The sequence below is a fragment of the Clarias gariepinus genome, chromosome 28 (genome assembly GCF_024256425.1).
Source record: "Clarias gariepinus isolate MV-2021 ecotype Netherlands chromosome 28, CGAR_prim_01v2, whole genome shotgun sequence".
Classification (NCBI taxonomy): Eukaryota; Metazoa; Chordata; class Actinopteri; order Siluriformes; family Clariidae; genus Clarias; species Clarias gariepinus.
In genome coordinates, this window is record NC_071127.1 from 706,545 (window position 1) to 732,103 (window position 25,559).

Consider the following 25,559-nt stretch of genomic DNA (forward strand, 5'->3'; position numbering starts at 1 on the left):
TGACAGCGGAAACGAGTCTAATCATTCAACAGTATCAACTTCTAATTTGGATACAGTATGTTGTTAGATTCCTTACAAGAATAATTTGTGTAACTAAAATTCCAGTCTAATTACTTTTAACTTGGGTGAAGAATGGAAGACAAAACCTAAAAGAAAAAGATGAAAAAGAACAACTTTTACCTTGGATGTTTTTGTAAGAGTTTTCTGGAAAATCTCTAAAGGCCAAAAAAAAGACTAAACTTTCAAGAACAACCCAAGTACATTTACTGATCTGTTTACTTCAGATCAGTTTTTGTAGGATTTTGAAAAAAAAAAATGCATTGTGTAACTCACATTACCAGTTATTTACACTTAGCATTGAGAGCTAACTCAACTTATACGTTAGGGTCTAGTAAAACATCAAATTCAAACTGTAAGGTATTCCTATGCCCGAGTGAAAGTTTCCCTACCTAGATATTAATACAACTCCCTGCATGGTCATAAACACACACACACACACACACACACACACATACACACACACACATACACACACACACACACACACACACAGCGTAAACCTTTTTTAAACAATGCTATTAAAAATTAGCCCCATCTCTACATGAAAAAAATATGGTTAAACTTTTATTCTATCCTAATCTGACAACGCCTGCTATAACAAACAAAAAACAAATGTATTCTTTTCAAGATAAGTATAATACCAGGTTTTTAACACATGGTCATCGTATATATGACCATATGTAAAACCAGCTAGACTTTTACCCGATCTGTTGGATCAGTTCATCATACCATTCCTGACAAAATGATCATGGCACACAATGCACTGATGATTCACGGATCAATTTTTGTTTCTTCCATTATTACTAATCACTACACACGGTCACCTTAGCTAGTGAACTTTTTTAAAAACAGTCCTACCTAAAATCCCAAAAATATGTGTTACAAATGTTTTGTCACCCGCAGATCCGGCCAATCATGACGCCCGAGAGGAAATCTGAGTCCCCGTTCAACATTCCCTGCACGCATTCTGCACCAGACATGACCACACTGTTGATGCAGGGCTCGAAATTAACTTTTTTATTTGGTAGCACTGGTGCTCCCAACTTCAAAAAGTTAGGAGCACCAGCAAAAATTAATGAGCACCACAACTATAAATTGTATATTAACAGATTTCTTTAATTTGAATCTAAACATGAACTACTGTTAGGTACCACACAACAGCTCAATGCCTATTGCTCCTATATGAAGGAGCCAAAAAGACCCTTCTCTCCATCGCTGTCTGATATAAAGCACAGTTGTTTAGGTTCTGTCACCTGACAAAACAGGATGAACACATGCCATTTAAACAGCAATCCTTTTATTTCACTTTCTCTGAGTCTTAGTGTGCAAATCTCGAATCAAATCATTAATGTTTGCCAAGTCAGTGAATGCATTTTAAAAATTATTTGTGCGAAGCGGATTGTCTATTGGTGAACCGTCAACAAAATTCTAGCCGTGGCAATATTAGTATGTAGCACATCAATTTCTTTCACAAGACTGATTTCTGACAAATAGTCGTCATTAGATTAGGAGAACTGACAGGGATGATATTTATACTTTTACATTTAGCTGTTTAATCTGCTGTTATTTTTAAGTCCGTATTCACAGACTGTAGCCTGTCCTGCTATAATGAATGTGAGTCAAAGCGGTAAATAACTGTTGTCGTTACTTTAATGGACTTTGATAGATTCACTAGCGAACTTAAAGTGACTTACACTTTTCTTTAAAAAAAAAAGCTCCTTATGTCCAGCTTTTTTTTTTTTTTTGCTGCCGCCATCCTCACATGTACGTCACCCAACACACCTTCTTGCAAGGAAAAAAAGTGCACTTAATTTGGCGCTGCTTGTATCTGAACGCAGCCATAGGCTTTCACATGAGAGCAGGGAAAGGCACAGCCAATCAAAATGTTCATATGTGTTTTGGGGGCGGGAGGACTCAAGAAGAGAACGTGATATATCCCTTTCTGCGTGTCTAGGTTAATGTTGACAGCACGATTTTTTTTAAGTGGATTAAATTATTGGTGGGGACATTTTAATGGTCGGAGGATATTGGTGGGGACACTTCCCCTCCGTCCACCCTAAATCTACACCCCTGGCAATAACGTTCTTTTCATGCAACATGGGTTTAAATTTAGTAAAGACGAGCTCTTTTTTGGCGATAGTGTATGCCGTGTTAAACCAGTTCTGCCAACTGCGCGGGACGGCTGGCAGTATCCTGACGATTAAAAGCCTCAACGATCGAACCTGTTGAAACTAAACTTTTTGCTACACACTTGTCCCTACATTTCTTGTGTTTGACACTCTCACCGAAGTCTTTCAGCCATTTCCTCCGAAAACTGTACACCACCTTTTCGGCTGGTGAATAAACATTCACTACATCACTATCATCCAGCTACACTATCATCCAGCGCCCTTATTTGTAACATTATGTGGTTTGCAAAATAAATCAGTCAGTGTTCTTTTCATTTTCCCTCTTCTTCACCTTTTTAAATTGAAATTTCCCCGCTGTAGTTAGCGCCGTTACCTGACTGAATGATTGACAGCTACTGTATTATTAACCAATCTAAAATCTCAACGGCAGAACGTCATCGTATCAGCATTCAGCGCACAGAACACATACATACTGTTATCGTATTAATCTGTTTAATTTGTAGAGAAATTAAAACAGGTCGCACGGCAACAATTACATGCACTCGCACCAATGCTCCCAAATATATTTTGAGGTCGCATAGATGAAATTTCGGGAGCATATGCGACCAAAATGGTCGCAATTTCGAGCCCTGTGATGCGTTATGCACATTTAACATCATACAACCTCACCGTGGTAAACCGTTTACTCGCAGACCTTGCTTTTGTCTCCTATATTATTATTTTCTTAGACTCGCTCGTTTGTTCATTCACATGTTCGCAATAACGTTTTAGTCGGACTATCGAGACCATTTTTCTTCGTCTTCAAACAAACAAATTCAAAATTCAAATTTTATTTGTCACATACACAAACATACACAGTACGAAATGTAGTGAAATGTATTATACGACTGCTATTGACCCTAAAAGAGAATTAAAGTTTACAAATAAGAAATAAATATAAATTAAAGAATACGATAGAAATTAAATAAAAAAATTAAATTAAACTAGGAAAAAATAAAAATAAAAATAGAAATGTGCTAGAAAAAAATTTAACTAAAAATAAAAATAGAAATATGATATGCATAAAAATAGAAATATACTGTACAAATTGAAATATACTGTACTGGTGTGCAAATATGCATAGAACAAAGTGTCTTTGTGCAGAGGTTATTAAAGTGTCTTTGTCTTTGTCAGAAACTCTACTGCCACCTCTCCTAAGCACTTCCATACCGCCACAGGTATGTCATCAGGACCAACAGCCTTTCCACTCTTCATCCTCTTCAACGCCCTTCTCACCTCACTTCTACTAATATTTGCTACTTCCTGTTCCACAACAGTCACCTCTTCTACTCTTTGTTCTCTTTTGTTTTCCTCATTCATCAACTCCTCAAAGTACTCCTTCCATCTTCCCCTCACCCTCCTGGAGTTGTACCTTGAAGAAGCACAATAGTGAGGGGAGAAAGATGGAAAATGACGAGCACACTGCTCTCACCGTTTAGATTTAAACTTGTTTATGTAATGAAACGGTTACTTTTAACAAAACAGTTCCAGTTGGCATCACAACAAACATTTTAATCTTTTTTCTTCTAAACATAAAACATAAACATGAAATCAGTCAGGTTAGACACTACTGGCGACCAAACATCAGTCTCCATGTGGAGTTCTACTGCTAAACCATGTGCTTCATGTAGCTAACTCATGTAGCTAACTCAGTTAAACTAACACTTATAAAAACTAATAAAGTTACAGAAAGTATATAAATCTTTACTATATCTTTCTACCACAATAAAGATAGGATTACCATCAATATGTCACAGTCTTGTAATGTTTTGTGGAGCATAATTACCTTAAATAAGCACAAATAGTGAGGGGGAAAAAGATGGGAAACGACTAGCACGCTGCTCTCACCGTGACTCGTTTAGATCTACTGAGGGAAGGTAGCGCGGGCTCCCCCTACTGGAGCTCCAAGGTAAAAGACATTACCAATGGATCAGTGCATAATTAACCCACCCAGGGGAGGATGCACTGTACAGTATTATACCTTTACATTACCTATCAGTACAGTATGATACCTTTACATAACCTATCAGTACAGTATGATACCTTTACATAACCTATCAGTACAGTATGATACCTTTACATTACCTATCAGTACAGTATGATACCTTTACATAACCTATCAGTACAGTATGATACCTTTACATTACCTATCAGTACAGTATGATACCTTTACATAACCTACCTGTACAGGATGATACCTTTACATAACCTATCAGTACAGTATGATACCTTTACATTACCTATCAGTACAGTATGATACCTTTACATAACCTACCTGTACAGTATGATACCTTTACATTACCTACCTGTACGGTATGATACCTTTACATAACCTACCTGTACGGTATGATACCTTTACATTACCTACCTGTACAGTATGATACCTTTACATAACCTATCAGTACAGTATGATACCTTTACATAACCTATCAGTACGGTATGATACCTTTACATAACCTACCTGTACAGTATGATACCTTTACATTACCTACCTGTACAGTATGATACCTTTACATAACCTATCAGTACAGTATGATACCTTTACATAACCTACCTGTACAGTATGATACCTTTACATTACCTACCTGTACAGTATGATACCTTTACATAACCTATCAGTACGGTATGATACCTTTACATAACCTACCTGTACGGTATGATACCTTTACATTACCTACCTGTACAGTATGATACCTTTACATAACCTATCAGTACGGTATGATACCTTTACATAACCTACCTGTACGGTATGATACCTTTACATTACCTACCTGTACAGTATGATACCTTTACATTACCTATCAGTACAGTATGATACCTTTACATAACCTACATGTACAGTATGATACCTTTACATAACCTATCAGTACGGTATGATACCTTTACATAACCTACCTGTACGGTATGATACCTTTACATTACCTACCTGTACAGTATGATACCTTTACATTACCTATCAGTACAGTATGATACCTTTACATTACCTACCTGTACGGTATGATACCTTTACATTACCTATCAGTACAGTATGATACCTTTACATTACCTATCAGTACAGTATGATACCTTTACATTACCTATCAGTACAGTATGATACCTTTACATAACCTACCTGTACGGTATGATACCTTTACATTACCTACCTGTACGGTATGATACCTTTACATTACCTACCTGTACGGTATGATACCTTTACATTACCTACCTGTACGGTATGATACCTTTACATTACCTATCAGTACGGTATGATACCTTTACATTACCTACCTGTACAGTATGATACCTTTACATTACCTATCAGTACGGTATGATACCTTTACATTACCTATCAGTACGGTATGATACCTTTACATTACCTATCAGTACGGTATGATACCTTTACATTACCTACCTGTACAGTATGATACCTTTACATTACCTATCAGTACGGTATGATACCTTTACATTACCTATCAGTACGGTATGATACCTTTACATTACCTATCAGTACAGTATGATACCTTTACATTACCTATCAGTACGGTATGATACCTTTACATTACCTATCAGTACGGTATGATACCTTTACATTACCTACCTGTACAGTATGATACCTTTACATTACCTATCAGTACGGTATGATACCTTTACATTACCTATCAGTACGGTATGATACCTTTACATTACCTATCAGTACGGTATGATACCTTTACATTACCTACCTGTACAGTATGATACCTTTACATTACCTATCAGTACGGTATGATACCTTTACATTACCTATCTGTACAGTATGATACCTTTACATTACCTACCTGTACGGTATGATACCTTTACATTACCTACCTGTACAGTATGATACCTTTACATTACCTATCAGTACGGTATGATACCTTTACATAACCTACCTGTACAGTATGATACCTTTACATAACCTACCTGTACAGTATGATACCTTTACATAACCTATCAGTACAGTATGATACCTTTACATTACCTATCAGTACGGTATGATACCTTTACATTACCTACCTGTACAGTATGATACCTTTACATTACCTATCAGTACGGTATGATACCTTTACATAACCTACCTGTACAGTATGATACCTTTACATAACCTACCTGTACAGTATGATACCTTTACATAACCTACCTGTACAGTATGATACCTTTACATAACCTATCAGTACAGTATGATACCTTTACATTACCTATCAGTACGGTATGATACCTTTACATTACCTATCAGTACGGTATGATACCTTTACATTACCTATCAGTACGGTATGATACCTTTACATTACCTATCAGTACGGTATGATACCTTTACATTACCTACCTGTACAGTATGATACCTTTACATTACCTATCAGTACGGTATGATACCTTTACATTACCTATCTGTACAGTATGATACCTTTACATTACCTATCTGTACGGTATGATACCTTTACATTACCTACCTGTACAGTATGATACCTTTACATTACCTATCAGTACGGTATGATACCTTTACATAACCTACCTGTACAGTATGATACCTTTACATAACCTACCTGTACAGTATGATACCTTTACATAACCTATCAGTACGGTATGATACCTTTACATTACCTATCAGTACGGTATGATACCTTTACATTACCTACCTGTACAGTATGATACCTTTACATTACAGTACGGTATGATACCTTTACATTACCTACCTGTACAGTATGATACCTTTACATTACAGTACGGTATGATACCTTTACATTACCTACCTGTACAGTATGATACCTTTACATTACCTATCAGTACGGTATGATACCTTTACATTACCTATCAGTACGGTATGATACCTTTACATTACCTATCAGTACGGTATGATACCTTTACATTACCTACCTGTACAGTATGATACCTTTACATTACCTATCAGTACGGTATGATACCTTTACATTACCTATCTGTACAGTATGATACCTTTACATTACCTATCTGTACGGTATGATACCTTTACATTACCTACCTGTACAGTATGATACCTTTACATTACCTATCAGTACGGTATGATACCTTTACATAACCTACCTGTACAGTATGATACCTTTACATAACCTACCTGTACAGTATGATACCTTTACATAACCTATCAGTACAGTATGATACCTTTACATTACCTATCAGTACGGTATGATACCTTTACATTACCTACCTGTACAGTATGATACCTTTACATTACCTATCAGTACGGTATGATACCTTTACATAACCTACCTGTACAGTATGATACCTTTACATAACCTACCTGTACAGTATGATACCTTTACATAACCTACCTGTACAGTATGATACCTTTACATAACCTATCAGTACAGTATGATACCTTTACATTACCTATCAGTACGGTATGATACCTTTACATTACCTATCAGTACAGTATGATACCTTTACATTACCTATCAGTACGGTATGATACCTTTACATTACCTATCAGTACGGTATGATACCTTTACATTACCTACCTGTACAGTATGATACCTTTACATTACCTATCAGTACGGTATGATACCTTTACATTACCTATCTGTACAGTATGATACCTTTACATTACCTATCTGTACGGTATGATACCTTTACATTACCTACCTGTACAGTATGATACCTTTACATTACCTATCAGTACGGTATGATACCTTTACATAACCTACCTGTACAGTATGATACCTTTACATAACCTACCTGTACAGTATGATACCTTTACATAACCTATCAGTACGGTATGATACCTTTACATTACCTATCAGTACGGTATGATACCTTTACATTACCTACCTGTACAGTATGATACCTTTACATTACAGTACGGTATGATACCTTTACATAACCTACCTGTACAGTATGATACCTTTACATAACCTATCAGTACGGTATGATACCTTTACATTACCTATCAGTACAGTATTATACCTTTACATTATCAATCTGTACAGTATGATACCTTTACATTACCTATCTGTATATATTACCTACCTTTATATTATCTTTACAGTAATTATACCTAAAAATTACACACATTGAAAACAGAACGCTGCAATCTCTGTGATCTAGACAATAAATTAACATGCATCAAAATGTAGAACTGCCACATTCTATCTGTCACACTGGCATCTGTCAGTTTTTTATCTCTATCTTTAGAGCAGGTAATCACTCTAACCTGCTGCACATCCTTCCCATCTCTATCTCTCTGCTTCGCCAACCTGTACAGTTCCACCTCTCCCTCCTTACTGTCCTACCTGTGGAGCATAGCCACTAACAACATTGAACATTTACATTTAGGCATTTGGCAGACGCTCTTATCCAGAGCGACCTACATTTTTTTTTTTCATCTCATTACACATCTGAGCAGTTGAGGGTTAAGGGCCGCGCTCAAGGGCCCAACAGTGGCAACTTGGTGGTTCTGGGGTTTGAACCTGGGATCTTCTGAACCGTAGTCCAATGCCACTGAGCTACCCCTGACCCCATCACACCATCAATATCCAGCTTCAGACTCATCACCCTATCTGATACTCTCTTCACCTCTAGAACATCCCTTACAAGTCTCTTTCAAAATAACTCCTACTCCATTTCTTTTCCTATCCACACCATGGTAAAACAATTTGAACCCTGATCCTAAGCTTCTAGCCTTGCTACCTTTCCACCTGGTCTCCTGGACACACAGTATATCCACCTTCCTTCTCTGCATCATATCGACCAACTCTCTTCCCTTCCCTGTCATGGTCCCAACATTCAAAGTCCCTACTATCACTCCTAAACTCTTGCCTTTCCTCTTCTCTCTCTGCTTTCGGACACGCCTTCCTCCTCTCCTTCTTCGACCAACAGTAGCCCAATTTCCACCAGCACCCTGTAGGTAAACAGCACCAGTGATGTTGTTAACCCGGGCCGCGACCGATCCGGTATGGGAATTATATTTGTAATTCGCATCATTGATTTGGCAAATGTTTTATGTCGGATGCCCTTCCTGACACAACCCTTTGCTTTTATCCAGACTTGGGACTGGCACCAGAAGACACTGGATAAAAATAATAAATAATTTAAATAAATAAACAAATGGAACGATGTCTCATGTACAAGCAGCGTTGCCCTCCCTTTCTTTATTAAACCTCTACGCCATAAAAATCCTAAAGGTCATCCTAAGGTTGTCATAAAGGTCATCTAAAAGGTCTTAAAAAATCAATAAAACTGTGAAGAACCGTTTTGATGAGATTTAGTTGTGTATTATTTTATGGTCTCTTCATACTTCCTTTCTGGTTAAAAAGTATGTTTAAGATTACATTATGTAACAAAACTATCTGCGTTTTAACAGGGGAAAGATTTACAAAACAACAACAACAACAAAAAGTATAGGTTTACATATTAGACCCAGAATTCTGAGCAAGGATTGAGAGGCAGGTCTATATCTGGGCCAGAGTTTCTTCATCATTCCTCATACTAACGTTTCTGTTTCTCTCTCTCTCCCTAGGGTTGACCATTGGCCATGAGTCTCCACTCATCTGGAGGAGCTCCGGTGTGCTGTTCTTTTTTCTCTCCCCACACTTGTGTTGTGGGTGTTGTATTTCCTAGTCAACCTGTTTTTGACTTTACTGCTTCATCATGTAATGAATCAAAAGACAATTCTTTTTCTGCTGTGATTGAGACCTTTGACCTACTCTTTTGGGGTTTCCGTCACTTGCTGTCTTTGTTAAGCTTGCCCTAATGTGGGTGAGTTTTTTTTTCTGAGAAAATGAAGAAGACATTCTGTGTTATTTTACCACTCATCCTGCTCCTATCCATCGCATCCTCTTCCAATTCAGCCAATCAGACAGAGGTGACTGTGGCAACAGAAGAGGATGTCGTGGAGACTTTAGGCAGTCGTTGTTGGGGTTATTATGATGTGATGGGACAGTGGGATCCACCCTTTAACTGCAGTTCTGGGCTGTACCTGTTCTGCTGTGGCTCATGCTATTATCGCTTCTGCTGCCAGTTCAAGGGTCACAGTCTGGAACAAACTAGTTGCTCTAATTATGACACACCTGCCTGGGCCAATACAGGAAAACCTGCCGGTGGCAATGATGCCAGCAATGCTAATGTCAATGCCAATGCTAACACTATCAATTTGCCCAAGCCTGACCAGTCACACATGATTGTGTACGTGATCTGCGGTGTGGTTGCCATCATAATGCTTGGAGGAATCTTTACCAAACTTGGTCTGGAAAGGAGGCGGGGAGGAACTGGAGATACCAGCAACACCAGGTGTGTGTGTGTGTGTGTGTGTGTGTGACAGAGAAAGAGAGAGTATGTGCTTGCGTTTTATGCATGCATACAGTTTGGCAGTATGCATTTAAGAGATTTCTTACGTTCATCAACATTAGTAGGTTTGTGTGTGTCTGTCTGTGTTTGTGTGTGTGTGTGTGAGTTGGCTGTTTGCATTGTTAAGGATTAAATTGTGTAAAATTCTCAAACTAAAGATAAAAGTAGTCAGGTAAAAATAGATCTAGATAACATTGTTCATGGTGCAGAACCAGGTATACTAAATAAAACATTGATTTACCTGTAATCACTTTAAATAAGTCATGTTTTATGCATATTTGCACACCAGAGCCATTTTAAACTTCCATACTTCTAAATTTCTGTTTTGACAAATTTCTATTTCTATATTTCTATATCTGTTATATTGATATTTTGTTCTCATTTCACTAGTTAATCTTATTTTCTAACATATTTCTTTTATTACAGTATATTTTTTGTACAGCATATTTTACTAGTCAATTTTTGTTCCTAACGTATTTCTTTTATTCATATTTATTTTCTTATGTATAAGCTTTTATTATTTTTTTAAGGTCACCGGCGGTCGTATGAGCATTTCACTGCATATCGTACTGTGTATGACTGCGTATGTGACAAATAGAATTTGAATTTGAATTAATGTGTCTAATGTATCAATTAAATACACATTATACACAGCTATTAATGCTAAGTCATCCTTGTTTAATGTTGATGTGTAAAGCTTTAATCTTTCACTAGTAGAGCACTAAAAAAAACTCATAAAGGGAGAAAATTCACTGAAATGGCTACATCTAAATCTGCACAATAAACTACTAAATGGTGCAAATCCACAGCTTAATCCCACCCTGCATAATAAACTACTAAATAAACACCTTAACAGATATTTAATTCATGTTTAAATCCCAGCCCGCACACTAAACTACTAAGACGTAAGCCCTAATAGATATTACACTACATTAGGGACATTTATTACAGAAGTGTCCCGTAGATTCTAGTTTCTTTAGTCACGGGTATTCAAAACCCAGGCTTCCAGTTGACTGTTAACAAATGAGAAACCTTAGCAGGTCTTGACAAGTATTGACATTTAATAGCAAATCGTAAAATGTAGATTCATAGATTAACAGTGTACATGTGTAGACAGTTTGTGACCTTAAGCATGAGCTTTGCATGTTCTGTACTGTTAGTCATACAGATGGTAGACAAGCGGTATTCTACTTTTACTGCCCCATCTCACAGCGACTGCATTTGGGTTTGTGCGTTTGCTGGCTTTTACCGCTAAGTGTGAATCACAGTACTAAAATTACAGTCAAATTTAAAGTTAATTTAAGAAATTTAAATTGAATTAAATCTTATTAGGATTGAATTTAAGCAACATAAGCGTTATCATAGTGAGCCTTTAGATTTTATCACGTGTAATTAGAAAAGCTACACTATGCATGTCATACCTTGTGTTCTTTAAATTTGTAGCAGATTTATTAACTGAAATTAGTGAAACTGATAAGTGACCATCAAATTCAAACATTTTCATGACGTGCTACTGCATCAGCAGACGTCGATGTCATTTTGCAGCGTCTGTGTTTTGCGTTATTATGAGAATGACATACACTAGGCTGTTATGATCATAATTCTATTTAATAAATAATCAAACCTTTTTAACAAATTACATTTTTACATCCCGATAGCACCCACCCCCGTTGCGCTGGCAAAACCTTCTGAAGATGATCAATATATTTATTGCACGCAATTTTGTCCAAGCGATCTCCCCAGAACGTCACAATGGCCTAAAGAAGCTCATCTTTGTTCCGTGGCTTAGCCTCATGTCTGACGAACTCCTTCAGCGCGTGCCAAACCATCTCTATCGGGTTGAGATCAGGAGACCTGCATGTAAGGAATACAAGTTAGAGGAAATTGTCATGTCAGCATTTCATAAACAAGTTAATCTAAAATAACAGAACACAGGGCGTAAGAAACATACTCAGCTGGTGTTCTCACCCAGTTGATCCCCACCTCAGCAGTACACTCATTCAGTCATATTGATCAACTATTCAGCTACTGTATCTCGTTAGGGAAAATGTGCTGTACATTATATTAAAGCCACAGTTGTTTCATCAGCAAAGATTACATCGTCAAAGGTCTCTTTGGCAGCCATCCACTGCTGCATTAGGGTTTGACGCAGGGCCTTGTTGGTGTCCCGAATCAGAGGGTCTGTGCTAAACAAACAAACAAAAACACACGCACAAGTAAATATAGAGATACATGTGTTAAATCTGAAATATAATGTACTGTATAGTTGTTAAAATTATTATGCTTACCGGGCTTTGCTATAAGTCCATCCAAGTTTCTTTATTGACCCTCTAATGGTGCGAATTGATCATTTTAATTGCAGTCAGATCTGAAGCTCGTTTTGAATCAGTTTAGCAGACCACTCATCATCCTCGTGCAGCATTTCTTCAATGCACTTGAGTGCAGCACTATACACATAAAAATGACATTTTATTCGATTTCAGATTAATGTAAAATATTTAAATTTATACGAAACAAATACTAGACATGAGCGGCTAACTGTGTCAAGAATGTCCTGATATCAGAGAAAAGGTGTCCTGCTATCCACAGAGACTCGATCCTGATGCTCATCTCAGGGAAAATCTTTGTCATGTTTGATAGTGTGGCAGAAAGCTCAAGCTTAGAAAAGGCATTAGGCTAGCATTTAAAAAAAAGACCGTGCAGCATTTAAACTAATGCATGTGGGTGGGACAGGACCCACCCACTTTTTAAGGCCAGTGATATTGGACCCACTCACTTTTACCGTCTGTAATTTAGCGCGTACTGTACAGTATGTCAGTCAAATCCATAGGAGTGCCCTAATAAATATTATACAAACATCTTATATGGCTCTTTGCCAGGGTAAAGGTTCAGTGACAGCCCTGAAACTTTCCATGTTAAACAGGTACATCTCTATAAATAAATAGTTTAAATGTATTATTGGGACACTTTAGAACCTTGTTAAGTAATATTTACGCTATTAGTGTTAGTGGAATCCTTGATGATGCTGCAATAATATTTATTAAAACAAATCTGTCAAAAAATCTTCTGAAACATTTTCACAGATGTAAGACTATATATTTTAGTTTATATTGCGATCGAATAAGGAATTAAGAGCCTCTGATTATATTGCATAAATATTATTTTGCACAATTAAATTTCTGAAAAAAATCCTATGATTTTACATTTTGTTCGTCACATACACAGTCATACACAGCTAATACGACTGCTGTTTTTTGCTATTACAAAACATAGGGAAACTACAAAAATCTTTTACATTTACATAATATACAGCAATCAGAATAATAAAAATCTAAATAAAATAGTAGAATAATAATAATATATATATATATATAGTAAAATGAAATATAATAGAAATGTGATGTAGTGAAGTGTAGAACCGAGTCCAGTTATGGGCAAGATAATGTGCAAGATTGCAGTTCAAGTGAATTAAATTCGGCCGGTAATTGGACAGCTGACAAGGGTCAAGGTCAGGTTTCTTAATTAGTGGTTTAATGAGTGTTAATTTAAAGGATTTGGGATTGCTGGTACTATCTGTTTAAGAAAATGTGTCGGTACAGGATCTAATATACATGTTGATGAATTTGAAGAAGAGATGAGTGAAATTAGTTCATTCTCTTCAAGGGGAGTAAAGTATTCTAGGTTCTGGTCTGACATGGCTAGATTAACATCTGCATCAATTACATTGTTCGGTTTCAAAACCTCAATTTTATGCCTAACTCTAAATATTCAGTCGCCTGATCGAGTTCTGTGGGGTCAGACGGTGATCTAATCGAAGTTGGGAACTCTGGGAGATTACTGATAAAACTCTGTTTGGTAGTTGATGTGAATGTACGTTTCATACGGTAGCGCGGCGCTGTGTGTACATTATTATTGTTGTGACACACTTGAATTGAGACAAGATAGTGGTCTGAGATAACTTCAGATAGTGGTATTGTGAATAAATTTCTTATACTTAATCCAAATAATATTATTAAATCTAAAGTGTGACCTGCTTTATGAGTGGGTCCTACTACACACTGATTTACTCCTACCGAGTCCAGTATAGACATAAATGCAGTTCTCAGAGGGTCTTCTGGGTTTTCAAAATGAATATTAAAATCTCCAGCAATTAACACTTTGTCTACAGAAACGACTAGGTTTGAGAGGAAATCTGCAAATTCACTAAGAAATTCAGAGTACGGCCCTGGAGGTCTGTAAATGACAATTATTGGGATCGACTGAGCTGACTTAATATAGTTAAATACACTTATGTTACTATAAAGAATTTCAAATGAATTAAATTTGTGTCCGTGTTTTTGTACAATAGTCAAATTATCATTGTGAATAACTGCGACGCCTCCTCCTCTACCAGTTAACCGAGGCTGGTGTATGTAGCTGTATCCAGGAGGACTAGCTTCATTTAGAGCTACATACTCGTCCTGTTTAATCCAGGTTTCTGTTAAACAGAGTATATCAAACTCCTGATCTGTGATAATTTCATTAACTATAACTGCTTTAGATGCGAGAGATCTAATATTTAACAGTCCTAGCTTCAGATCAGAGGTGCCGGCTGCGCATTCAGTCTGATCCAAGTTTGTGGTCTTTATGCTAATTAAATTACTAAAACAGACTTTCTGAGTCTTTCTAAATTTGATTTTAGCTCGGGGAACAGACACAGTCTCAATAGAGTGAACCCTGAGTGACGACTCTATGCAGCTAGCAGACGGTTGGGTTAGCCTGTCTGTCTGCTCCCTGGCCTGGGCTCTGGATTGTCACCGATTAACTAGGCCTCTTCTGAGACTATGTGCTATACTGCAAGAAATGAGAGCAGCACCTTCCCGAGTGGGATGGACACCGTCCCGCCCTAACAGGCCAGCTTTGCCCTCAAAGGTTTTTCAATTGTCTATAAAGCAGATATTATTTTTGGAGCACCACCTGGACATCCAGCGGTTCAGCGACCATAACCTGCTGTAAGTTTTGTTTGCCAAATCGCATTGGGATGGGACCAGATAATACTCCATTGGACAAAACACATCTGAAAAAAATTCTTGCTTACTCCTTACTGACGAAGGCGTATATCATTAGCTCCAGCATGTACCACTATCTTGGAGAACCTGTGCTGTCCTAGAGCCCTAAGATTACCTGCTATGTCCGGTGCTCTGGCTCCCGGGATACACCTAACCACTGCCGCTGGCGCCCCTAAAGGTCTAGCTAATTTCACGTGTCTCATTATAGAGTCTCCTATAACCAGAGCTCTTTCAGGTTTCTCAGCGGGTGCATCACTGAGGAGAGCAAACCTGTTGGACACGTGAAGCGCAGAAGAGGTGTGCTCCGGTGGGCTAGCCTTAGCGTTAACCTTGGCTAAATGAGTATGCCTCTAATGCCAGGGGCTGGTTATCTCAGCCTGTGGCACCTAGACTTTACACTACAGGAATAACACTGCTCTCATACTCTCTAACCCTCTCTAAAGTCTGGATGTGCTCCTCTAACGCTGATATCTTTTCCGTCAGAGTGCTCACTAACACACACTTATAACAGGTAAAATTACCACTAACGACGGAGGAAGAATACGCTGAATACTAGATATGATAGCGTACCTGAGTTTTGATTGTTTAGAGATGGATTCCGCTTGTACTTAGATGAAGAGATATGCACGTTCTCTGAAAAAGCAAAAAAAAAAAAAAAAAAACAAGAAAAGGCAAAAATCCAGTAATATTGGAAGATGAAACTAGTTATAATTTAAATGTTGATACAAATAAACAAGGAACTTTTGTTGTAAGAATACGAAAACAGAAAGCTACATCACAGGAAGTGTGTCTCACCCAGTCTATCCCTAAGTCTCCTGGGATTGGGTCCAGGCCCCCATGATTCTGTATACAGGATAAAGTGGTATAGACGATGAGTGAGTAAGCGTGATATTCTTCAAAACCCACTAATATTTGGTGTGTGTCTAGGTTAGTATACCCTACTCTCTTGCTTTAGTAAGGAATAATCCAACACACAGTTCTACAAGTTATGAATTTACATTAGATCACTATCTCATTTTTTTAATTTTTACTAAACTGATAATACGCTAAATTGCAACAACAGAAATAATTCTAAGCTACAGAAAGGCTCTTAGCAGTGCTAAATCTGTATATCATGCCACTTAAAAAATGTTGATGTCTGCTTTAACACACCCAGAAGTGCAGAAGGGCTTTTGGTACTATGGATTTGTATCCTAGATAGACTAGAATGTTAGACTGAAAATGCATGCTACTGAGCTGCATGTCTCTCTTCCTGATCAAGTCTTATATTTATGTATATATTCACAGAATAGCCTTTATTTATCTTAAAAATATTTGTACACAGCAAACATGTCTAGTGTTGAATTAACACCCTACTGTGTGTATACTGTAGGTCGAACTGTACTCAAACTCTGGAAAGTGGGAAAATAACACTATTGCTATAACATAATGTCATTATGTAACACAAAGAAACTAGTTCAGGCTTTTGTTACCTCTAGGCTGAATTATTTTAACGCCTGACTGTCTGGATGTTCTACTATGTGCATAAACAAGTTCCAGAATTCAGCAGCCAGAGTCTTTAGAGAAGATACCTTTTAATGTATGCAACCAATATACACATTTTCTTATGAATGTAGAGTTAAAAACTTCTTTTTTTAGGCATTTAATTTGAGAATTTTTCATCACATGTACAGTACCAGTCAAAGGTTTGGACAAACCATTCCAAAGGTTGGAAGAAAGTTTTTATTTTGTTTTTCTACATGAAACTGGCTTTTATGAAAACCATCCCAGGAGAACAAGACCAAACCTGAGCTCTGCTGCAGAGGAGAAGTTCATTTAGAGTCACCAGCCTCAGAAATCACCAATTAACAACCAGCACCTCAGATTAGAGCCGTTATGAAGCTTTACAGAGCAGAAGGAGCAGATATACATCTCAATATCAACTGTTCAGAGGAGATTATTGTGTGTTTTGGATAATAAACGCCTTCAGTATTGTTTTACAGTGTAGGAAAACAAAATCAGCAAACAAAATAACATTAGGTGTTTCCAAACTTTTGACTGCTAGTGTATGCCTCTCCTCACCCCAGGTTCCCAGGTATTTTACTGAGTAAGCTTGAAAGTGTAATGTTTAATTTCAGTATGAAAATGACTAAACACATAATTATTGGGTATATCATGTTAAACTAGTATTACATTGGTAGCCTTCTTCTTTTATTTTACAATCAGGGACTGAAACATATACTTGCTTGTCATTAGTGAGAATTGTGGGCTGTTTTAGAAAGAGGTGAAAGATGGTTTGTTCAAGAAATGATGCGTGTAGGTTTCCATGGAGATGGTGAGAGAATGGCCACCAGAAACTAAAGAAGAGTAAAAAAAAGAAAAAAAAAGCCAACACACACACACCAGACGGCAAAGTCAGTAAGATTCAAACACACTAATTAAGTGGATAAATTTAGTAAGATCAAAGTAAATAAGTAAGTAAGTAAGATCAAAAGGAGACCTGAACTAAACACAACCACTGAAGGTGTGCTGTGGTATCTGACATCAAATATCAGTAACAGACCATTTATGCACTTTAGGTTGTAAGGAGAGACTTCCATATATTGGACATTAGTCCAGCACATCCTAATTGATCAGATTGAGATCTAGAGATTTTGGAAGCTGACTCAACACCAACAATGTGTGCAGTGTGTTAGTGTGTGTTATTCTGCTAAAAGAGGTCACTGCCATTAGGAAGCCTTTCTGCCATGAAGTCGTGTGCAGGGCCACTCTGACCAGTCTGCAGCTACGTAGCCCCATATGCAACAAACTACAATACATCATGTTCTGACTCCTTTCTGTCAGAGCTAGAATGAACTTTTCAGCAGTTTGTGCTACAGCAGCTCTTCTGTAAAATCGTAACAGATGGGGTAGCCTTCTCTCCTCACGTGCATTAATGAGCCAAGGGCAACCATGACCCATTTAATAAATTTTTGGTGTTTTTCTTGATCTTCTGGTTTGGGCATATTCTTCACTCACTAAATGACAGAAACTTTGTTTTTCTTTTACAGAAGATAATAATAATAATAATAATAATAATAATAATAACAGTTTTACTGCTTTCTTGACACTTTTAAGTTTCAAGCTAATGTCATTGAAGTGTACATTCCTAATAGTAACATTCTTAATTTTCTCTAGAACCCTCACGGAGCCTCCACAGCGTCTGAAGCTGCCAGGTGAGGCAGAGTGCATAGTCAGAGGGGTAGGACATCATCCAGTCAGATCTAATGGAATCCCTGGACACCTCATGAGGACTACTAACGGTGAGCAAAACTCAACACTCAAATCTCCTGCAGAATGGTTGTCAAAAATCCCTCTACAATTTCGCCTTCCCAATCTTTAGATCATTTTGGCCCGGTTTGGTGGCAATCGTATAAATTCCCTAGGAGGAGTATATCAATATCCAATCGGTTGCGTTTTTGAAAACAACCCCCCAAAAAAAGTCTTGCTGTTGAGTTGAGGCCAGGACATGCATACATGCAAGTGTGTATGAGCTATGTAGCAAAATCTCATGTGGGGGCCCCAGAGAGCCCCTGGCCACTTCTGGGAAACTGAGTCCAAAAACAAAAAAAGCTACAGAAAACATACATACAAACTAGCAGGTGCACAATGCCCTCTAGGGGTGATCCCTCACAATATGTAACAAATATAAACTATTTTCAATATTCAGACTAAATTTAGGACAATTAAGTTTAGAAGTATAGAAAGTCTGTTATCACCCAGATGAGGATGGGTTCCCTGTTGAGTCTGGTTCCTCTCAAGGTTTCTTCCTATTACCATCTCAGGGAGTTTTTCCTTGCCACTGTCGCCGTCACCCTTGGCTTGCTCATCAAGGATGGATCATTATGCTCTATACACATTTTACCTTTCCGACGCATTTCAATAATCTTCTACTTTTAATATTGTGTAGCTGCTTTAAGACAATGTCTATTGTTAAAAGTGCTATATAGGGTAAAGTTATATAAATAGTGGATAGTGGGAGTTAAATATGGATTGTGAATAACATGAGAAATTATGTGTAAATTAATATGAGAATATTAATACCACTCTCACCTTTTGACCTTTATTCCACAATTAATTTTAAACCAATTAATTCAGGATATGAGATTCCTCATGTTGATTTAGAGGAAGTGGCTTGCTGATGTGTTGGGCTAATTCAAATATAATTAACTGAATCCAAAACCTACCGAGAACTCACAGTAGGGCTGGCTGGACGACACACACACACACACACACACACACACACACACACACACATACACACACACACACACACACATACACACACACACACACACACATACACACACACACGCACGCACACACATACACACACACACGCACACACACACACACACACACACACACACACACAGCATTTAGCAGATCGCCCTATCCAGGCTGGCAGACACTGTGTGATTGCTATTGGTGGTGAACTCTAATCAGCCCTCCCAAATGGCATGAGGCTGTAAGCTCACTCCACACACTGTAGGTTTGAGAAACTAGGCACAATGTAAATGCTCACACTGTTTTTTTAAACAGACCCCTGAACAGGTTATTAATTAGGGATTTCAGTAAAGTCTTATTTAAACAGAATATCCTCAAATTTTGTCTGAAAAATAATGGAAATGCCATCCGGTCATGCAGGGGTCAGATGGTTGAACAGTGGTTGTCTTGGTGTATTAATTGTGTATTAGAATTGTGTATTATAGTGATTTTTAATGTGTACTGTACAATTTCAAGTTCCAGTTTTATTTTGAGGGGATTTAGGCATAAGGGTGAGTGGTGATAAAAGTATAAAAATATAGTACAGGAATATAATACGACAGCAGTATGATTGTAAACAAGTAGAATAAAAAGATGTGAGTGCGCAGAAGCTTGATTGTCCATGGCCTACAAGTGCAAGATGTTTTTTCTTCTTATGTGTTGTGAAGAAATGCGCAAACAAATAACTGTGTAACATCATGATATTGGTATGTTAGCAGGAATACAGGGCCTTTTTGTATGGCATGCATCAAAATATACAGTACTGGAACATCTCAAACATGCGTTTGCTATTGTCGACCTGGCAAATTTCCACTCGCCATGTTCCAGCAGGTAAAAACGTTGTGTTGGGCAGTTGTTGTTGGAAATGGTCTCTCTACTGAGGAAAAAGTATTTATAGTTAACTATTATTAACAATTATATATCAGAATTATTACAGAAGTGATTGTGGAGGGGACCAAATTGGAAAAAGGTGGGAGACATTGGGACACATTATCTTCTAAGCCTCTTAATTCCCACCCAATGTGGTCTGTAGATTTTGGCCATGTCATATGCTGTGATTATGTTAAATATATTTATTACCATAAAAGTACATAAAACTAATAAAATTATTCATTCAAATTTACCTTTCCTTTTACAGTCACTGTGCTCATAGTAAACACATTGTTTTTGTCTTTACACCCCTCTGTGCTCTTGATCTTTTTGTGGAATGATGTTGGTGTCACTAAATACAAATAACCAATGCCAAGAAAGCACTTAGGTAATCAAAATAGATATGCAAGTAAAAAGAAAATAAAAATTTAAGAACATTTCGTAAAACCATCAGAAAAGAGTGAAATTTTGATTTGGCCTATGAAAAATACACCTGTGTAGCTATATTAATAGATCTATAGATAAGGTTTGTTGTTTTTTGTTGCATTCTTTTAATATTTGCAGATGCTTTTTTTCATGAGCTGTAAAAAGTAATGATCAAACTTGAAACAAAAAAGGCTTGCCATATTTAATTTTTCAATTAAATTCCAACAGAAAATTTACTTTTTCATGATATGTTATTTTTTAAAGACACACTACTGTATACTATAATGCCTAAGGAAAAAAAAAACCTTAGATATAAAGGAATGCATGAAGGTGTGGGTGATGCTCGGATATTCTGGCATTCGGAACGTATTCCCACCAAATGGCCAGTGCTTGTAGACTCTGTCTGTTAAGAGATTGGCAAAAATGAGTCAGGTTCTGGGAGATGAATGTGGATCTTCAGACCCTAATGCTTTTTGCATGTTTTAAGAATTTTAGATCAGCTTTTAACCACTAGAATCATAACTTCAGAAAGGATTTATTAGCTCACTTTCAAAATGGAAATACCAGCTTAAGGGTAAGGGAGGATAAGAGGAAAAGCACAAGCTCAGGCTGAGAGCAGAAGGGATAGCATACTCAATACAGACCTTCTGAGGTTCTCATCAACCTTTAGGAAAATAATTACAAGAAAATAAAAAGGTAAATATACAACCACCACCCTGATCATCATACAACACTTACTGAGAACAAATGCCCAAACAAGTGCACATTTTTTTAATCTACTGTATATTTTAATGTAAAAATCAGTCATTTTATAACTTTCCTTTCCGTTCCCTTTGCCCATAATTTGCTCTTGTTACTCTGAGCACAGAACGTCATAAACCTTATCTTTGTGACATCAATATGATTTTAACAAATGATGTTTGTAATCTTGCAAAATAATTTTATTGAGAAACAAGTCACAAACAAAGTGCCTGATCAGTCTAATCCCTTGTAATCCCCTTTACTTACAGAAGATACAACAGCCAGAGAATACTATAGGAGTTTTCCACTGCTCTACCAGACATACCGGCAATCATCAAATACAACTTTCCAATCCATTGCTTTCCACTCCAAAGAAAAGCCATTCCTCCTTCCACCAGAGATCCACATTCCTGTTACTAACACAATAATACCCTCCCAAATCCCCAAGTCTAAGATCTCCAGAACCAACACCCATCCACAGACCTCCATCCCAGCCTTTCAATCCTGGGAATCCAGTAAGAGTCCTGCTCAACATCATGTGTCTCTCACTAACCAACCACAGCCATCAGTGTCCCAGTCTAACAACCAAGGACACACCTATTTAAACAAGCACCAGTTTAGAACAGAGACCCTGCCAGAGCTGTTCTATCAGCCAATCGGATATGGCCGTTCCCCTCAGGTTATTCCCAAACACAAGGGACTTCACACAAACAGCAAGACTGAAGTGACAGTGTGAACAACGTGAAAGAGAGAAAAGAAATATGGAAGATAAGGAAAACTAAACAATGAGGAGAAGAGTAGCTTGGAATAAAAACCTAGGAAAAAGCAATATAATACCTTTTTATTTACGTCTAAATAAATGCAAAATACATATATTCAATATTTCAGTATCAATTTAGTCATTTACTTTTTGTTATGTAGAGCATTACATAACAAAGGGCATGGATCTTGTTCAGTGATTGGTGATTCTCTGACAAATCTGGACCTTTTTTACTCTAATCTGTCACTCAGTTGTCTGATCCATTGAATTAAACGTGTTTGGAATTATAAACACAGTGGAGAATCAGCACACTGTCCCACATTTCCTCAGACATCCCTGGAACTATGGTGTCAACTCCCATTAACTTTTAACTAACACTCTGAGAAGAGACAAATCAGTCAAGCAGGTCTGGAGTAAAGCTAACACCGCACCAAAGCTAACACAGACTTGTAGAGCATTTTCAGAGTTTTACATCCAAAAGGCTTTGCTTGCCTATCAGGCAGTGCTGCTTTGTTAATTCGTTTGTTTTCTTTATTTAAACATCAGGGTTGATTTTGTTTGCATGATTCCAAGAAATTTGGATTGAGAGTGCAAAAAGTAACTACAAGCAAATGAGGAGAGTCTTCGCTGCGTTTAAGGGTTAATTGGGTTAGAAATATTGAGCAAGTGATATTTGTCCTTGAAAAGTGTTTGCCTGCAGAGTGCAAAGGAAACTACTGTATATGGATTCACAAAAAAAAAAAGAAAGTACATTTCCTCAAATTTGGCTTCAGAACTTGTATTTAAAAATCTCCAGCAGCAAACGTTCCTCTTAATTTCAGCCTGAACTGGGTTGCTTCTTATACTAACATATTTCTTTTCTTACTCTGTACCTGATAGTAATCTCAGGGCAGTAATGATTTTTAAGGCATCAGGAGAAGCTGCTCTTTTGTTTGTGATGGAGAGTTCAGGCATTGCCATATGTTTATTATTATTATTATTATTTTATATAATGAGTGGATGTTATTTTCCACTAGCACATATGAGGGATATACTCTGGATCCATTGCCACCTTGACCAGTAAGTGTTTCCTCAATGAATAGTGTCTGGATGTCTTCTGTTTGAGGTAGAATGATGTGAGAGATTAATACTCAGTCAGGTATTTTCTGTGCCACATCTGAAGTTTCACATCTGAGAATTAGGGGAAATAAGACAGGAATGAGGGGGAAATGCAGCACTAAAAGAACACACTCCTGATATTTTCCTGTGGTGATGTGTAATAAAACTCGCTCTGTCTCTCACACTGCATCTCACTCCACTGCTCACTCTCCAGTGCTATTTTAAGAAACAGTTCATTTCCACTGCGGAATCAGCTGCCAGGACAGATTTGCTAAAACGCCATTATGAGCTTTCCCCTCGGCAAGAAGCCGATTGTTCCCCTCTCTGACGCGAGAGATGCAGTCATGTGAGTCTGTTCCAGGTTTGGTCATGTGATTTAATTACCTCTACCCAGTGTGATCTTTTTCTCCATGGAGACACACTGCTGTGGATCTTCTTGTAGGACTCAGCAAGGACAAATATGGATGAAGATGCCATTTTATCTTTTAAAGCCATTCCCCCCCCCGATTTTCTCCCTAATTTAGTTGTGTCACTAGGGGGCTCCACATTAAGGCTACTACTACCACTTAGTCTGGAGGGTCAAAGACTATCATGTGTTTCCTCCGAACTGCGTGACGCCAGCCAACCACATCTTTTCAAACTGCTTGCTCACACACAGTTGGGAGTAACACACTCGGAGGACAGTGCTATCCGCTCCTTTCGCGTGCGTGAGCTCACAGACTGGCTGTGATGATTGGCTGTAGAGACGTGATTAATGTGGGAGCACGAAGTACCTCTCATCCCTCCCGTCTGAGAGAGCTCGGCCAATCAGCTCTCTCTAGACCTCCGGCTGTGAGAGGTTACAGCATCACCCGGGGATCAAACCAGAGATCTCCGGATGATAGGGCGAGGGCTTTACTACTGCGCCACTCAGAGGCCCTGTAGGGCCGCTTTTGTCCTTAAATAGCCATGTATGGGAAGTTAGGTCATGTTTGGAAAATTACAGACTTAATAATAAAATTTGCATCCTTAATAAGTTTTGTTTACACAGAATTACTGTGCATATTGTTGGCTGGATTCAACATAAAAGACTGGTGCAGTATGGTGAAGCTTACAGGCATGATATCTGCCTAAAAGTAACATCAACTTAGCATGCTAGCTATTTAACCATGATGTCTTCTGGGTATAAAAATTGTAAGTATGGACTTATATTTCAATATTAATGATTCATTGTTCCAAGGTCTTTCTAAAAATGTCTTTATTAATACATATCATAAAAGAAAAGTGCTTCCAGAATTTAAAATGAATTTTTGACCTGATGTCTTTCACATTTTAAAGATGTCTTGCCACGTTTAGAATTTGTGCTGCATGTAGCCAATGATGTTTTATATGTAATCATTTTAATAATTCCCTGTAAGTGTTCTTGTGTAGTGTATGTTTGATTGCTACTGTACTATTTTACCCTTTACCTGTAAATAATTGTGTAATTGTTTATATAATAAGGGCTTAGTAATCTGGGATAATCTGATTTTATATGAACTAACCAGCATGGAACTAAACTGCAGAAAGCCATGTTTATGTGTACGGGATAGACAGCATGCCGAAGCACTGACATTATCATCATTAATTACTTTTCAATCTCAATAGTTTGACATGAATTTTAATTAGATAAAGAGTGATGCAATGCATACTGTATAAATACTGGTCTACAGAAACACAGCAAAGTTTATGTATGCAACTTTCTATATTGTATCTACGAGCATGTGCATTTATTTAGCCTAGATTTGTGTGTGTGTGTGTGTGTGTGTGTTC

The 25,559-nt window shown here is 37.5% G+C and overlaps 1 protein-coding gene across 1 annotated transcript; it reads left to right on the forward strand.

The window, feature by feature from the left end:
• The first annotated feature begins 9,975 nt into the window (after positions 1-9,975).
• On the forward strand, positions 9,976-22,688 carry LOC128516084 (protein shisa-8). Its single transcript, XM_053490378.1, has 3 exons — positions 9,976-10,484; positions 18,746-18,870; positions 22,180-22,688. Exons 1-3 carry the CDS (start codon positions 9,976-9,978, stop codon positions 22,644-22,646), a joined length of 1,101 nt encoding a protein of 366 aa, XP_053346353.1. The 3' UTR covers positions 22,647-22,688.
• The last annotated feature ends 2,871 nt before the right edge of the window (positions 22,689-25,559 follow it).

What these genes read in the sequence shown, in the direction of transcription:
- LOC128516084 (XM_053490378.1), top strand. Translation starts at nt 9,976, where the DNA reads ATGAAGAAGACATTCTGTGTTATTTTACCACTCATCCTGCTCCTATCC. An exon ending in GGAGATACCAGCAACACCAG is followed by an intron (nt 10,485 to 18,745) that starts GTGTGTGTGTGT and finishes AATTTTCTCTAG; the next exon opens with AACCCTCACGGAGCCTCCAC. An exon ending in CCTCATGAGGACTACTAACG is followed by an intron (nt 18,871 to 22,179) that starts GTGAGCAAAACT and finishes CTTTACTTACAG; the next exon opens with AAGATACAACAGCCAGAGAA.